Source organism: Quercus robur, chromosome 12 (genome assembly GCF_932294415.1).
Source record: "Quercus robur chromosome 12, dhQueRobu3.1, whole genome shotgun sequence".
Lineage (NCBI taxonomy): Eukaryota > Viridiplantae > Streptophyta > Magnoliopsida > Fagales > Fagaceae > Quercus > Quercus robur.
The window spans coordinates 14,415,367-14,432,587 of NC_065545.1; the positions used below are offsets into that span (position 1 = coordinate 14,415,367).

General features: G+C 34.8%; 2 protein-coding genes across 2 annotated transcripts; both read left to right on the forward strand.

Annotated features, from left to right (window-relative positions):
• Positions 1-1,877: 1,877 nt before the first annotated feature.
• On the forward strand, positions 1,878-4,196 carry LOC126708173 (subtilisin-like protease SBT1.5). The gene has a single exon (XM_050407978.1). The coding sequence runs from the start codon at positions 1,878-1,880 to the stop codon at positions 4,194-4,196; it is 2,319 nt and encodes a 772-aa protein (XP_050263935.1).
• Positions 4,197-14,200: 10,004 nt separating this feature from the next.
• On the forward strand, positions 14,201-16,519 carry LOC126708174 (subtilisin-like protease SBT1.5). The gene has a single exon (XM_050407980.1). The coding sequence runs from the start codon at positions 14,201-14,203 to the stop codon at positions 16,517-16,519; it is 2,319 nt and encodes a 772-aa protein (XP_050263937.1).
• The last annotated feature ends 702 nt before the right edge of the window (positions 16,520-17,221 follow it).

Consider the following 17,221-nt stretch of genomic DNA (forward strand, 5'->3'; position numbering starts at 1 on the left):
TCTTATACAACCATCAGAGATTTTACTAGTTGAGCTAACTGGATAGTATTAAAAAATATAGTAAAACCCATAAACAATAACAAAAATAAATTAAAATTGCAAATAAGCTGAAACTTTTAGCTTGCCCAAACGCACACTACATAAATACTGAATCATACATATCCAAATCTCAAGCAGCTTTATGCAAGAAATGAACGTTTTATTTTTTATTTTTAAACTATTATTCCAAAGAATATTTCATCACCCCAAAAAGGGGAAGAAAAAGAAAAAGTATGCCAAAAGTACGTAACGCACATATTATTCAAGGATTAGGATCAACTCTAATGACTTCACGATAAGAAAAAAAAAACTGCCACAAAGATAGAAAGCCAATATTTGTCTCCATTGCATGCATGTGTCAGGCTTTCACCGTCCAGTTTCTCAATTCTTATTGGTTCCACAATACGTTTCCAGTAGCACTTCAACCTCTTCCTTGATTTACATTCAATTCATCTTCTTGAAGCTTTTCATATAACCTTTGTTCTAGCAAATATTACGGCAGAAAAAGAAAAAGTATCGTCTCCTTTACATTTCACTAGAGTTTGAAGACAATTCCACCGGTTTGGATTGAAGGAAAGAGAGAGAGAGTAAAGTAAAGTTGACTAAAAATAAGTTAATTTTGGGCTAAATTTATTCTACTCTCCTTTCTCTCCTCCTCAATTCAAATAGACCATTCATTTCATAAAACATATTGAATATTGTAAATTTACATATGTACAAAATTATCACTTTAAATAATGGCACTCATTAATAATTCATTTTAGGAAAGTTTTGATACTACTTTTATGGAAAATGAAAAAAACTGTCAAAATATTAATTACTTTTTTTTCATTTCCCATAAAAACTTTTTTTAAAATAAATTATTAACCAGTGTCTTAAGGACACTCATTAGCATTTTTCTTAAATAATATGACAGGTTAAATTTAGAAAATAAAATTTTATTAATGAAATAGACTTTCTCACTTGATAAGCAGTACAGTTGACATAATGCTTCACCCTAATAAATGTTAATGCTTTGCACTAATAAATGCTAAGGCTATTAGCAAAAACCGGAAAATCTCATTGACCGACCAAAACCGGTTGAAAAAACAAGCTTGGTTCAGTTTCCTAAGGGATTGGTCAATTCTGATTCTCTTTATAAAAAAATTTCAATTTTGATTTCAATCCTACTCTCGCAAAAAATAGCATCGAGTTGAATTGAAACCATTGCCACCACCACTTTTGCTCTTTCGTTCAAGTACTCTCTCTCATGTGAATTCTCTGTTTGGTAACCCGATTGACACCGACCAAACTAGTCCATCCACTCCACATTTTCAGTCAATTTTCGACCAAGGTTTTGACAAATCATCCAAACCGGTCCAGTTGTAAAACCTACTAAAAACCAGCCGCACTCCGAAATCACCCCTAATAAATGCAAGTTAATTAATACTATAATTAATTTATGAATTTTTGTCATATTTTTTTATATTAAATTAATTGTCTTTAATATATGAAATTATATCAAATTAATTTTATGAAAAATTATTCAATACTCTAGTTTTAATGCTCCCTTATCTTGTTTATCAAAAAAAAAAAAAAAAAAAAAAAAAAAAGCTCCATTATCTTATATGATTGATGACTTCCAACCAAAATTTTATTTGTGAAACTTATTATTATGTGAAAATGAAGGAGAATTGCTCCTACTTATTAAGTATTTTATTTTTATATTAAATGACTTACATTTATTGGGGACAGACTAGCGCGGAACTGAACTCACCTAATATCTTTAATTTTCCTATATATACATAGCTGTTGCATAAATTGCCATTCACATCTTCCCCTTTCTCCTCTCTTCACAAATGGGCCACTTTCATCAGCTTGTTACTTTCATTGTGCTCCTTATGCTCTCCATTGTTTCCTGCAAACCTAATCTCCAATTAAACACCCACCAAACCTTCATTGTCCGAGTCCAAAACAACCTTAAACCTAAACGATACTCTAATCACAAAACATGGTATGAGTCTACCCTTAAAAGTCTCAGTTCCAGTATTAACTCTAGTAACTCCCAAACCCAACACAACCATGGCTTGCTCCATGTGTACAACACCGTCTTTCATGGTTTCTCAGCCAGATTCACACCTCAACAAGCTGAAGAACTCACAAATCGCCCTGAAATACTTTCGGTCCTCCCCGATCGGCTTCTCCAACTCCAAACCACACGTACACCTCAATTCATGGGACTTATTGGTACCAAAGACAAACATGGTATCATCAACGAGTCTGATTCAGGTTCCAACGTCATCATCGGAGTCCTCGACACTGGTATATGGCCCGAACATGTTAGCTTCAATGACCAAGACCTTGGACCCATACCTTCTCACTGGAGAGGCAAATGCGATGGTGGTGACAACTTCCCTGAAAACCTTTGCAACAAAAAGTTAATCGGTGCACGCTACTACTCAACCGAGTTCTACGAACAACAACAGCAAGGTTCAGCCCGAGACACCCTTGGCCATGGAACGCACACAACATCCACAATCGCAGGACGACATGTCCCTAACGCTTCCTTCCTCGGCTTTGCCCAAGGCGTTGCAAATGGGGTTGCACCCAAATCAAGAATTGCAGTGTACAAGGTGTGTTGGGAAGATGGTTGTTCAGCTTCCGACGTTCTTGCTGGGATCGACGCCGCTGTAGAAGATGGTGTCGACGTTATATCAATTTCCATAGGTGGCGACCCTTTGCCATACCATGAGGATCCGATTGCTATAGGCGCTTTCAGTGCTATAGAGAAAGGAGTTTTATTTTCCGCTTCAGGTGGTAACAGTGGTCCAACTGATTCCACCATAACAAACGTAGCACCTTGGATAACCACAGTGGGAGCAAGCACCATTGATAGGAGATTCCTTGCAGATCTAGTTCTTGGAGATGGTAGCGTCATTACTGGATCATCGCTCTACAAAGGCGATGGTTTACCGGAAGGGAAGTATCTACCATTGATTTACGCGGGAAATGCATCCAATTCCAATATTGTTGCTACTTGCTTGGCTGGTACGTTAAATAAGGATTTGGTACGTGGTAAGATCGTGCTGTGTGATCGTCGTGATGGGCCACGTGTTGAGAAAGCAGAGGTGGTGAGAGAAGCTGGTGGGGTCGGGTTAGTTCTTGCCAACGTGGAACCTATGGGAGAGGGCTTAATCGCGGACGCATTTTTAATTCCTGGACTGGCAATCACGCAATCAAAACGTACAACCGTGCTTCGGTACATAAACTCCAGTAAAAACCCAAAGGCCACCTTGATTTTCAAAGGGACCCAGTTGGGAGTAAAACCAGCACCCGTGGTTGCTTCCTTCTCTTCCCGTGGGCCCAATTCGTTATCTCCATCAGTTTTAAAACCTGATATCATCGCGCCAGGTGTCGACATCTTAGCGGCTTGGCCTGACGGTGTACCACCAACTGAAGCAGCAGCTGATAAGAGGCGAACAGAGTTTAACATAATCTCGGGTACGTCAATGTCTTGCCCACACGTGTCAGGCGTGGCGGCTTTGTTGAAAGGGGCCCACCCTGACTGGTCCCCAGCAATGATCAAATCAGCGTTGATGACAACAGCCTACACGGACGATCACAATGGAAAGACTCTATTGGACGAGATAGATTACAGCGTGTCCAGCGTCTTTGGTTTTGGCGCTGGACACGTGGACCCTAATAAAGCCGTTGATCCGGGCTTGGTTTATGATCTCACGGTGGATGATTATTTGAATTTTCTTTGTGCTTCCAATTACAACACTGGGCAAATCGAAGTGATCACAAGGAGGCCAGTGAGTTGCAGTGGGGTCCAACGAGTTAACATGTGGGACCTGAACTATCCATCAATATTAGTGTCTTTCGATGCATCAGCGCCGTCCAAATCAGAGGTTGTGGTTAATCGAACGGTTACATATGTTGGTGATGGTGATTCAACCTACACTGTAAATATCACCAATCCCAAAGGTGTTACCGTGGCCGTTGATCAAGAGAAGCTGATTTTCAAGAAGAAAGGTCAAAAGCAGAGCTATATGGTAAGAATTTCGTCTGAGAAAGTGGGGCTGCATCATAATTACAGTGGGAGTGAATCTGGTCGTCTAGTGTGGACAGATGGGAAGCACCAAGTCACTTCTCCCATTGTAGTGACATGGTCGTAAATTCCATTAACAAAAGAATTAAAAATGGGATGTTGTAATAGTATATGATACATTGCAATATACTTTTAGCATGATCTAATGAAGTTTACTTTAAAATTATACAGAGCTAATTAATACAAACTATACAGTGGTTATGTCACAGTGAAGTTTTTGAATTGATATAATTTGTTTGAAAAATCACAAAAATTGATGGATTATGATATAAGCTAATGAGTAAAAAAGAAAACTATTATATTTTAAACTGGTTTTATTTTATATCAAATTTGCCTAACATGGAATTGCATTCTTTAAATTTGATTGAAATTCTTTTCATTTTTTTAACTTTACTTTTGTTGAATTGAATCTTCTAAGTTTCAAATTTTTATTCAATTAAGGCATTCTGTCCAATTTTGTTTGATGAAGTGTGACTTCATCAGTCGGATTGAACGTCCCCAGATGGATCCAAATTCTCACCTGGATGACTCTCAAAAAAAAAAAAAAAAATTCTCGCCTGGATACTTGCGTAAATGAGAAGACTGCTCCTTTCAGGGTGGTCACCGGTGTGGTGTCTGTCACAATGTTTCCGATACCCAAGTCAGAATAGGAAAATGCTTCGTAAAATGAAACAAAATAGCAAGATAACAATCAGTGTCTATGTACCTTGTGTTGGCAATGTGAGATCTTTATATATGTACCTTAAATTCTAGCCATTGTGGTTAATATTGTGGTGTTAATGCCTTTCTTGGTAACGCTTCCTGCTTAGTAATTGGGCTTCAATATCCTCTCAACGGTCTGTACAGCTGGTTTTGTAACCGTCCAAGGCATTATTGGCGGCATTGAATGGTCCTGCTATCCTCGTCGGTGACGTGGGCACTTGTTTGGGCTCATCTTAGGGAATGACCTTGTCTGTCTTATTGGGTTCATCTCCAGTTGATTTCGTCAGTTCCATCATTGTTAAAATATTTCCATTAAAAAAATTATTTTCACATGAAAAAAAAAAATCTATAAAATTATTTATTAATTTTATAGATTTTTTTTTATGTAAGAATTTTTTTTTTCAAATTTTTTTTTATTAGTTAACTGCATACTTAAGGGCAATTTTTTTGATAAAATTGAACAAAAGACTTGAATTGAATAAATTTGAAATTTAGAAGACTCATTTAAACAAAAGTAAAGTTAGAGAAGTGATGAATTTCAACCAAATTTAGAGAGTAATTTGCATTTTTGCCCCCAAAAAAAAAAAAGTTACCAAATTTGAAATAATTAATACCAATTATGATAGATCTTTACTCATGGGGGCATTTGGGTAACAAATTCCACCCCGAATAGCAATTGGACATAAAACAAACTGTCCTTGCAAATGAATCATGCCACAATAAGACTATTAGATTGGTTGCCAATTGCTTGGCGGACCCGAGGTTGTCTCAAGAAGACCAAGTTTTCTTCCTTAGTACGATGCTCCCAAGTGCCAACTATAAGAAAGGGATCAAAGTGATTGAAAAATTAAGAGAGAAGGTGGTCCAGTTCTCTTGGTTTCCATTAACTCTACACAACCAGCTTTTGATCCATTCAGCTATGGAGTGAAAGGTCAGATCCAAACCTCAGTTCCCTTGTCAATGCTCAGATGTCTAATGCCTTTGCCTTAACTCCACTCTAATTGGAAGTGAGTTGGAGAGCAGTTTACAGATAAAAAAGGTAAAAAAAATTTCAGGCTACTTCATCTTCCATAAACTTAACCATAGTTTAAAATTTTCTCTATTAGAGGTATATATTGCATACAGGAAGTTTATCTCTGACTCTTAGATTACAAAGAGGTAGAGAAAGTATCTCTCTAGCTAGATTGAGTGGGTATACAATTTCTTAACAATATAAAGTGATATAATTTGTGATTGATGTTGCACAAATCACAATTTGTTAACTTAAATTTTGTGAAAAAAAAAGAGTGAAATTTGCTGCGTTTGTAATATTGTTGATAACTTTTCAAGAAAGGTCATTTGCAAGGGGAATTAATTTTGAAGCTCTAGTTCCCACTTAGCACCAGCCCTGGATAAGTGTAGTGCCCCCATAAGCTAGTATCACTCCAATTTCAATAAATTTAACGCCACAACAAATTTTACAATTGTTGAGATGTTGAATTGTGATTTTTGTTCAATAAAAATGGTGTCAATGGTTGTATCATGTGAGAGTGATATTACACTAATCATAATCTACCACCTCACTAGTTGTACAATTTATTATGTGTGGGGGCCAGTTAATTAGGAAGTACTATTAAGGCAATATTAACTGGGCCTATGGCCCGATCCGAGGACGTTAGATCATCCGAGGAGGTCTAAATAAGATTATGAGGAGAACGGAATGAAGAGAGGAGTGGAGACAATATGAGATAAATCCAACAAGCGTCTGAAGATAAAAGCCATCTCGGCAACATGTGTCCGAGGTTAGTTCGAGTGTCATATCGTCATGGACTTACTTCGGAGTCACATCATCACTAAGAGCTAAACGTCGGATAAGGGATAAGAAAGGTAAAGGGCAACAAATATCTTCAAAAAGCTGCTACCTTCGCATTAGATAACTCCCAACCAACTCTCTGGCCGCATTAATGTGGAAATGACACCTGAATAATGATCAAGCAGCCTTACAGCTACTAGTTGATGGTTCTGGGAAGTGCTGGATGGGACAGGAAGGAGTTCCCCAAAATCTAACCTAAACGTGTGTGGTAGGGGCGACACCAAGACTGGAATATATAAGATAGAAAGATGTACTAAAAAAGGGGAGGGATTATCGAAGATCAATACTAGGACTCTTGTACAATTATTATTCAACTAAATCATATGATACAAACTACTTGAGCTATTCCGAAGATAAATTTGCTAATCTTATTTGTGTCTTACAGTCTTAAACCATTAAATCTAATCATTTTTTCTTCTGGGATAGATCTAGTTTTTCCATCCACGCTCTACAAATTTATTGTTTGAGCCGCTTGGGTTTGAGCCCAATCTTGTTTTGGGACCAATCTAATTTCAGTCCTTACATTATGTATTAAGCATTTTTATTCCAATTTTATTGAATGTGCTTGAAGGACATCCCTACAAGCCAGTAGAACCTTATTTTGTAAAGGCAGTTTTCTCTCAGTAGCCTTTGCTAATATAGCTTTTATCCAACTTATTCAGTTTATGTGATTTAAAAATTCTAATACAATTTTTAAAAAAAGATTTACTACTTTTAGGTATGGTTTTACTTAGCTTATTTCTTGAAGCCTAATAAACCAAAGAAAATAAGTTCTCTAATAGGAACACTTAAACTAAACCTCTTTTATATTATAGCATACTCACACGATGCGTAGGAATATAAATATTATGTAAATGTGTAATATATAAAAAATTATTGTTATTTCAAGTATTTTCTATTTTTTTTATAAAAAAAAAAAAAAAAAAACCTAAAAGTATTTTTTATCTTTTCATTTCTACAAATATATTATTTTATTATTTTTTGTGTGTTTGATTAATATTTTTTTATTATAAGTTTCAATTTTATTATTCAAAAAAAGAAGAAAAGGATGCCTGTGTTTAGCCAGTTGTATAATTTATTTACTTAAATGTGAGATAAAAAGTTAACTTCAACAACTAATCTATATCAGAAACTGGTCAAATGCTTCTTATCTTATATCTTTCAATATAGCTTCCTGTCCTAACTTGCCTCCATGAAGTTAACATTTCTATCAAATCACATGTTAAAGATTTGAAACTGTATTCTTCTAGTGAAGCAATATTGAAAGAATAGGTGACTTTAACTATTAATGAATGCCAAATTTCAGATAAATCGCAGCTTCAGAGTGCCAAATCTATCTTGCCTTAAGTGTATAAAATCCCTTTCCCCGCAAAGTGCTTTATTAATGGGTTTGCTTGCTACCCCACAATTCAACATTACCAGTTAAAAAGGCACAATTTTTTTTTATCAAAAAAAAAAAGAACAAGAAAAGATTCATTATCAGTGTGTTTCCCTAATGGTTTAGTACAATTAAGTCAATCACAAACTAAGAGATTCAAATCTTACTTCCAACCATCTCATACCTTTGGTGCGATAGTCATTCTACAAATTAATACAAGTACTTGTGGAGTGTGAGAGGCAAAGGTCGGGGTTCAAGTTTTTAGTAGAGAACTTCACCCACATATATACTTAGATTAAACTAGAGTAGAATTTCTATCTTTGTATAAAAAAAATAATTAAAAAAAATCTTATTTCCAAAAAAAAAGAAAAAGAAAAAGAAATCCGTGTATCATAATTTGGGCTATTGAATATTGATTACTTTGATAGCCAAATAACATTGCAAATGCTCTTTAATAGTCATCAATGATACCAAAAACTAGATATTGCAGAAAAGAGATTGACAAATCTAAACATGATGAGTACAAAATAATTAACTAACATATTAAGCCACATTTCTTTAATTTCATTGGTTCAAAGCTCATCATTATTAGTCATGCAAAATGCCAAAACGTTATAAAGCCACATTTAATTTCTTTAATTTTATAGTTTCAAAAAAAAAAAATCTTTAATTTTATTGCATGTACCAACCACAATGTGATAATAGACATTGGAATCATAATAAATGAACAAGTTAAATATTAATGACTTCACATACTCAAGTTAGACATACACACAAAAAGTACTCTCTCATCCTCTAGCCACAACAAAAAGTTTAAAACATCATAACTTTAGATGCATATGCAAATTGATCATTTACTGTCAAAAACTTTATAATTCAATTTACACTTTTTTAGGTTTATAATAGAGACATCTAATTTAAACATTCTCTTTGATCTCTCCCAACTATCAAAATATTTTTAAAATGGTAAAATACTGTTTTGGTTCCTATACTTTACTAAAAATTTATTTTGTTTCACCCCTAAACTTTAATAAATTCATTTTTCATCCCTAAATTATAAAAAAGTTCATTTTCATCTCTAAATTATTGAAAATATTTCACTTTCATCCTTAAAGTTTAAAAATGATTTTTTTTTTCATCCCTGAATTGTTAAAAAAAGTTATTTTTTCATCTCTATTTTTGCCACTAAATTATTGAAAAAAGAAAGCTATTTACAAAGTTTAAAGATTTAAAAAAAATCAAAATTTAAGAATAAAATACAAACTTTTAATAAAATTTACGGAGGAAAATAATATTTTAACCTTTTTAAAAAGTGAAGCACTTAAAAAAGAAATAAAAATTGAAGGGGTCCCCTCACGCGTAATATCCCACCATCTACTTTTTATTTTTTTTCTCTTCCATTTACGAACAGAGTTAATGACATAAAACCGTTACAAACAGAGTTAATGATAAAACCACTCAACTCTTAAGAATTAATGATAAAACCGTTACAAGCAGAGTCAAGTCAATTAGTCAACCGCTTATCTCCCTCGCATCAGTTGCGTGCATGCCGTCACATTTTTTACCATCTTGGATATTGGGGTTACCTTTTAAAATAAATTTAAAATAATAGTTCCTAACTTCATATGAGTTAGGCTTCATTGGATAATTAGTTCGGTAATTTATCATTAACAAGTCCTTTTTTTTTTAGGAGGAAAAAGGGGGTAAGAGAAGGAAATATCTTGTGAGACAGTCTCATACAACTTTTATCTTACATCACATGTATTTGTCCTATATGCTGTGAGAGGGTGATCTTATAAGACTATACGTCTCATTAGATATCCTCTCTAAGGAGGAGGTTGATTTTATTATTTGTAGCATCAAATCACAAGTTTTAGTCTCACTACTATCAAGTGTGCGTTTGGGAAAGAATTATAAATTAAAATTATTTCACTATTCAGCTTATTTTTGCTACTATTCATGGACTTCATTGCACTTTTTGGCACTATTCATGAGTCTTCCTGTACTATTTCAACTAACTTTTACCTTTATCTACAGTACTTTCAGCAATAATTTTTCTATTTCAACAAAATAAATGATATCTAAACACATAAAAACAATCATGCAATCCCTTAACTTTTCTTTAGCTCATTATACAAATCATGTAATCTTCCAAAAAGTTATTAATCCATTTCTTTAGCTGTATTGCATGTTTTAATTTAACCAAAATGTGACAATAGATATCAGTGGCGGAGCCAGAAATTTAGGTCAAGGGAGGCAAGATTAAAAGACAAGATTAAAAGTAAAAAACTAATCTAAAAAAATTAATCAATATTAATAACAAAATAAATAAGCAACTATATGCTAATGTAATTGTCATATAGAATTTAACATAAAATGTAAACTTTAATTTGGCTTTTCACACCTAGCTTAATTTACTCAATTGCCCTCGAAGATTTTTCATATTTTGAAACTGTTGCATGATTTTTTCACACTTAATAGTCTTAAATATATTTTTCTAAACAATCATTCATCCATTGATCTCCAATTCGATTGCGTAGTTGATTTTTAATTATGTTCATTGCTGAAAAATCTCTTTCAATAATAATTGTTACAACTGGTAAAATCAATGTCAAGGTCATGAGTAAACCAATGGATATGAAACATCATTTTTCATTTCTACAATCTTTCATCAAGCTGTCCAATTCCTTTAAGTGCTAAATGCTTTCAAAAACTCTAAGGTACTGACTGGTATCAAAAGATTTTTTTTTTTATTTTTTTTATTTTTTATGTGAGGCATCCTTTACTCCTTTATATTATATATATATATATATATATATATATATTTTATAGTCCTATTAGTATTAGTATTAGGTTGTGTAATTCCTTTTAAGTTTGGCAGTACGATCCTCTTTTCTTTCTTTTCTTTTTTTTTTTTTTTTTTAATCATTATTAGGTCAGCCCCATTCCCCTATGATTCCTATTTCCTTATACGTACCATATTAGTAGCAAAAAAATTTGAAAGTTCCCGGCGGGGGGCGGGGGGGCACCTGCCCCCCTTCCCTCCGCCCTTGATAGATATTGAAGTCATAATTTGAGTTGTACACAAAATTTAACACTTATAAAAGAAGAATAGAGGGAGGCCTTAATCCTTTAACGCATAATCTCTCATCAACCACGTACCAAATCCTCCCTCAAACCTCTCCTACATTTAGATAAGCTTTTTTTCTTTTACTTTTTCCTACTACGGGTACGTTTGAAAACAACTTGTTTAGTTAAAACTGAAATTTTTTTACTGAAAGTACTGTAAATAAAAATAAACGTTTTGAAGGAGTTTCAACCTATGACGTCTACTCCTGATGATAGTTCTTTATCATCAGATCAAGACACCAATTAGTTTTTGGTGTAACTCTTTATTATCAGATTAAGACACCAATTAGTTTTTAAGGGAGTTTCAACCTATGACGTCCACTCCTAATGATAGCTCTTTATCATTAGATTAAGACACCAATTAGTTTTTACTGAAAGTATTGTAAATAAAAATAAACCTTTTGAGGGAGTTTCAACCTATGGCGTCCACTCTTAATGATAGCTCTTTATCATCAGATCAAGATACTAATTAGTTTTTGGTGTAGGTAGGGATTGAACCCCAGATCTCTTATACAACCATCAGGGGCAGCTTGATGCATTTGGGAGCCTAAGGCGAAAATTGATCGTCTTGTTTTAGATGCAAAATTACTACTAATTAACATGAACTACGTAGAATTTTTTCTTTTTTTAGAAATTTTATAGACAGAAAAAATTTGACAAAATTTTTCATACTTGTTGATGTGATAGATTGATAGTGGTAATTAAAACAGTGGTGTTAGTAGTAGATTTAGATAAAAACTAGTAAAAGTTTGCTAACTAAACTCTTATTATTATTCTTTTTTTTTTTTTAGAAGTGCAACATTCACAATATTTTTTACAACAAATCCTATATTTTAAATTGTTTTTTGTTTTCTATTTGAAAATATCACTATAATTATTTTTTTGTCATCAACAATAAGCTGTAACAACCTGCTACTTAACATTAGTTGTAAGAGTGTTGTGAAAAATATTGTGGACGTTGCATTTTTCTCTATTTTTTTATTTGATTTTCATCTGGTAAAAAAAAAAAATTACTTATTGATTATAAATAACCCTATTGGTTAAAATTTGAGGGCCTTTTTTTTATTTGGGGCTTTAGGCGACCGCATTTCTTGCTCCACCATTCAGCCGGCCTTGACAACCATCAGAGACTTTACTAATTGAGTTAACTAGATAGTATTAAAAAAATATAGTAAAATCCATGAACAGTAATAAAAATAAATTAAAATTGCAAATAAGCTGAAACTTTTAGCTTGCCCAGACGCACACTACATAAATACTGAATCATACATATCCAAATCTCAAGCAGCTTTATGCAAGAAATGAACGTTTTATTTTTTATTTTTAAACTATTATTCCAAAGATTTCAGCACCCCAAAAAAAGGAAGAAAAAGAAAAAGTATGCCAAAAGTACGTAACGCACATATTATTCAAGGATTAGGATCAACTCTAATGACTTCATGATAAGAAAAAAAAAAAAAAAAAAAAAAAAAAAAAAAAAAAAACTGCCACAAAGATAGTAAGCCAATATTTGTCTCTATTGCATGCATGTGTCAGGCTTTCACCGTCCGGTTTCTCAATTCTTATTGGTTCAACAATACGTTTCCAGTAGCACTTCAACCTCTTCCTTGATTTACATTCAATTCATCTTCTTGAAGCTTTTCATATAACCTTTGTTCTAGCAAATATTACGGCAGAAAAAGAAAAAGTATCGTCTCCTTTACATTTCACTAGAGTTTGAAGACAATTCCACCGGTTTGGATTGAAGGAAAGAGAGAGAGAAAAGTAAAGTTGACTAAAAATAAGTTAATTTTGGGCTAAATTTATTCTACTCTCCTTTCTCTCCTCCTCAATTCAAATAGACCATTCATTTCATAAAACATATTGAATATTGTAAATTTACATATTTACAAAATTATCACTTTAAATAATGACACTCATTAATAATTTATTTTAGGAAAGTTTTGATACCATTTTTATGGGAAATGAAAATAGTTGTCAAAATATTAATTACTTTTTTTTTCATTTCTCATAATTTTTTTAAAATAGATTATTAACTAGTGCTCTAAGGGCACTCATTGACATTTTTCTTAAATAATATGACAGATTAAATTTAGAAAATAAAATTTTATTAATGAAATAGACTTTCTCAGTTGATACGCAGTACAGTTGACATAATACTTCACCCAAATAAATGTTAATGCTTTGCACTAATAAATGCTAAGCCTATTAGCAAAAACCGGAAAATCTCATTGACCGACCAAAACCGGTTGAAAAAACAAGCTTGGTTCAGTTTCCTAAGGGATTTGGTCAATTCTGATTCTCTTTATAAAAAAAATTTCAATTTTGATTTCAATCCTAGCTAGTCTTGCAAAAAATACCATCGAGTTGAATTGAAACCATTGCCACCACCACTTTTGCTCTTTCGTTCAAGTACTCTCTCTCATGTGAATTCTCTGTTTGGTAACCCGATTGACACCGACCAAACTAGTCCATCCACTCCACATTTTCAGTCAATTTTCGACCAAGGTTTTGACAAATCATCCCAACCGGTCCAGTTGTAAAACCTACTAAAAACCAGCCGCACTCCGAAATCACCCCTAATAAATGCAAGTTAATTAATACTATAATTAATTTATGAATTTTTGTCATATTTTTTTATATTAAATTAATTGTCTTTAATATATGAAATTATATCAAATTAATTTTATGAAAAATTATTCAATACTCTAGTTTTAATGCTCCCTTATCTTGATTCTCAAAAAAAAAAAAAAAAAAAAAAAAAGCTCCATTATCTTATATGATTGATGACTTCCAACCAAAATTTTATTTGTGAAACTTATTATTATGTGAAAATGAAGGAGAATTGCTCCTACTTATTAAGTATTTTATTTTTATATTAAATGACTTACATTTATTGGGGATAGACTAGCGCGGAACTGAACTCACCTAATATCTTTAATTTTCCTATATATACATAGCTGTTGCATAAATTGCCATTCACATCTTCCCCTTTCTCCTCTCTTCACAAATGGGCCACTTTCATCAGCTTGTTACTTTCATTGTGCTCCTTATGCTCTCCATTGTTTCCTGCAAACCTAATCTCCAATTAAACACCCACCAAACCTTCATTGTCCGAGTCCAAAACAACCTTAAACCTAAACGATACTCTAATCACAAAACATGGTATGAGTCTACCCTTAAAAGTCTCAGTTCCAGTATTAACTCTAGTAACTCCCAAACCCAACACAACCATGGCTTGCTCCATGTGTACAACACCGTCTTTCATGGTTTCTCAGCCAGATTCACACCTCAACAAGCTGAAGAACTCACAAATCGCCCTGAAATACTTTCGGTCCTCCCCGACCGGCTTCTCCAACTCCAAACCACACGTACACCTCAATTCATGGGACTTATTGGTACCAAAGACAAACATGGTATCATCAACGAGTCTGATTCAGGTTCCAACGTCATCATCGGAGTCCTCGACACTGGTATATGGCCCGAACATGTTAGCTTCAATGACCAAGACCTTGGACCCATACCTTCTCACTGGAGAGGCAAATGCGATGGTGGTGACAACTTCCCTGAAAACCTTTGCAACAAAAAGTTAATCGGTGCACGCTACTACTCAACCGAGTTCTACGAACAACAACAGCAAGGCTCAGCCCGAGACACCCTTGGCCATGGAACGCACACAACATCCACAATCGCAGGACGACATGCCCCTAACGCTTCCTTCCTCGGCTTTGCCCAAGGCGTTGCAAATGGGGTTGCACCCAAATCAAGAATTGCAGTGTACAAGGTGTGTTGGGAAGATGGTTGTCCAGTTTACGATATTCTTGCTGGGATCGACGCTGCTGTAGAAGATGGTGTCGACGTTATATCAATTTCCATAGTTGGCGACCCTGTGCCATACCATGAGGATCCGATTGCTATAGGCGCTTTCGGTGCTATAGAGAAAGGGGTTTTATTTTCCGCTTCAGGTGGTAACAATGGTCCAACTGATTCCACCATAACAAACGTAGCACCTTGGATAACCACAGTGGGAGCAAGCACCATTGATCGGAGATTCCTTGCAGATCTAGTTCTTGGAGATGGTAGCGTCATTACTGGATCATCGCTCTACAAAGGTGATGGTTTTCCGGAAGGGAAGTATCTACCGTTGATTTACGCAGGAGATGCATCCAATTCCAAAATTGTTGCTACTTGCTTGGCTGGTACGTTAAATAAGGATTTGGTACGTGGTAAGATCGTGCTGTGTGATCGTCGTGATGGGCCACGCATTGATAAAGCAGAGGTGGTGAGAGAAGCTGGTGGGGTCGGGTTTGTTCTTGCCAACGTGGAACCTACGGGAGAGGGCTTAATCGCGGATGCATTTTTAATTCCTGGACTGGCAATCACGCAATCAAAACGTACAACCGTGCTTCGGTACATAAGCTCCAATAAAAACCCAAAGGCCACCTTGATTTTCAAAGGGACCCAGTTGGGAGTAAAACCAGCACCCGTGGTTGCTTCCTTCTCTTCCCGTGGGCCCAATTCGATATCTCCATCAGTTTTAAAACCAGATATCATCGCGCCAGGTGTCGACATCTTAGCGGCTTGGCCTTACGGTGTACCACCAACTGAAGCAGCAGCTGATAAGAGGCGAACAGAGTTTAACATAATCTCGGGTACGTCAATGTCTTGCCCACACGTGTCAGGCGTGGCGGCTTTGTTGAAAGGGGCCCACCCTGACTGGTCCCCAGCGATGATCAAATCAGCGTTGATGACAACGGCCTACACGGACGATCACGATGGAAAGACTCTATTGGATGAGAAAGATTACAACGTGTCCAGCGTCTTTGGTTTTGGCGCTGGACATGTGGACCCTAATAAAGCCGTTGATCCGGGCTTGGTTTATGATCTCTCGGTGGATGATTATTTGAATTTTCTTTGTGCTTCCAATTACAACACTGGGCAAATCCAAGTGATCACAAGGAGGGCAGTGAGTTGCAGTGGGGTCCAACAAGTTAAGATGTGGGACCTGAACTACCCATCAATATTAGTGTCTTTCGATGCATCAGCACCGTCCAAATCAGAGGTTGTGGTTAATCGAACGGTTACATATGTTGGTGATGGTGATTCAACCTATACTATAAATATCACTAATCCCAAAGGTGTTACCGTGGCCGTTGATCAAGAGAAGCTGATTTTCAAGAAGAAAGGTCAAAAGCAGAGCTATGTGGTAAGAATTTTGTCTGAGAAAGTGGGGCTGCATCATAATTACAGTGGGAGTGAATCTGGTCGTCTAGTGTGGACGGATGGGAAGCACCAAGTCACTTCTCCCATTGTTGTGACATGGTCGTAAATTCCATTAACAAAAGAATTAAAAATGAGTTGTTGTAATAGTATATGATACATTGCAATATACTTTTGGCATGACCTAATGAAGTTTACTTTAAAATTATACAGAGCTAATTAATACAAACTATACAGTGGTTATGTCACAGTGAAGTTTTTGAATTGATATAATTTGTTTGAAAAATCACAAAAATAGATGGATTATGATATAAGCTAATGAGTAAAAAAGAAAACTATTATATTTTAAACTGGTTTTATTTTATATCAAATTTTTCTAACATGGAATTGCATTCTTTAAATTTGACTGAAATTCTTTTCACTTTTTAAACTTTACTTTTGTTGAATTGAATCTTTTAAGTTTCAAATTTATATTCAATTAAGGCATTCTGTCCAATTTTGTTTGATGAAGCGTGACTTTGTTAGTCGAATTAAACGTCCCCAGATGGATCCAAATTCTCGCTTGGATACCTGCGTAAATGAGAAGATTACTCCTTTCAGGGTGGTCACCGGTGTGATGCCTGTCACAACGTTTCCGATGCCCAAGTCAGAACAGGAAAATGCTTCGTAAAATGAAACAAAATAGCAAGATAAAAATCAGTGTCTATGTACCTTGTGTTGGCGATGTGAGGGCTTTATATATGTTGCCTTGGATTCTAGCCATTGTGGTTAATATTGTGGTGTTAATGCCTTTCTTGGTAACGCCTCCTGC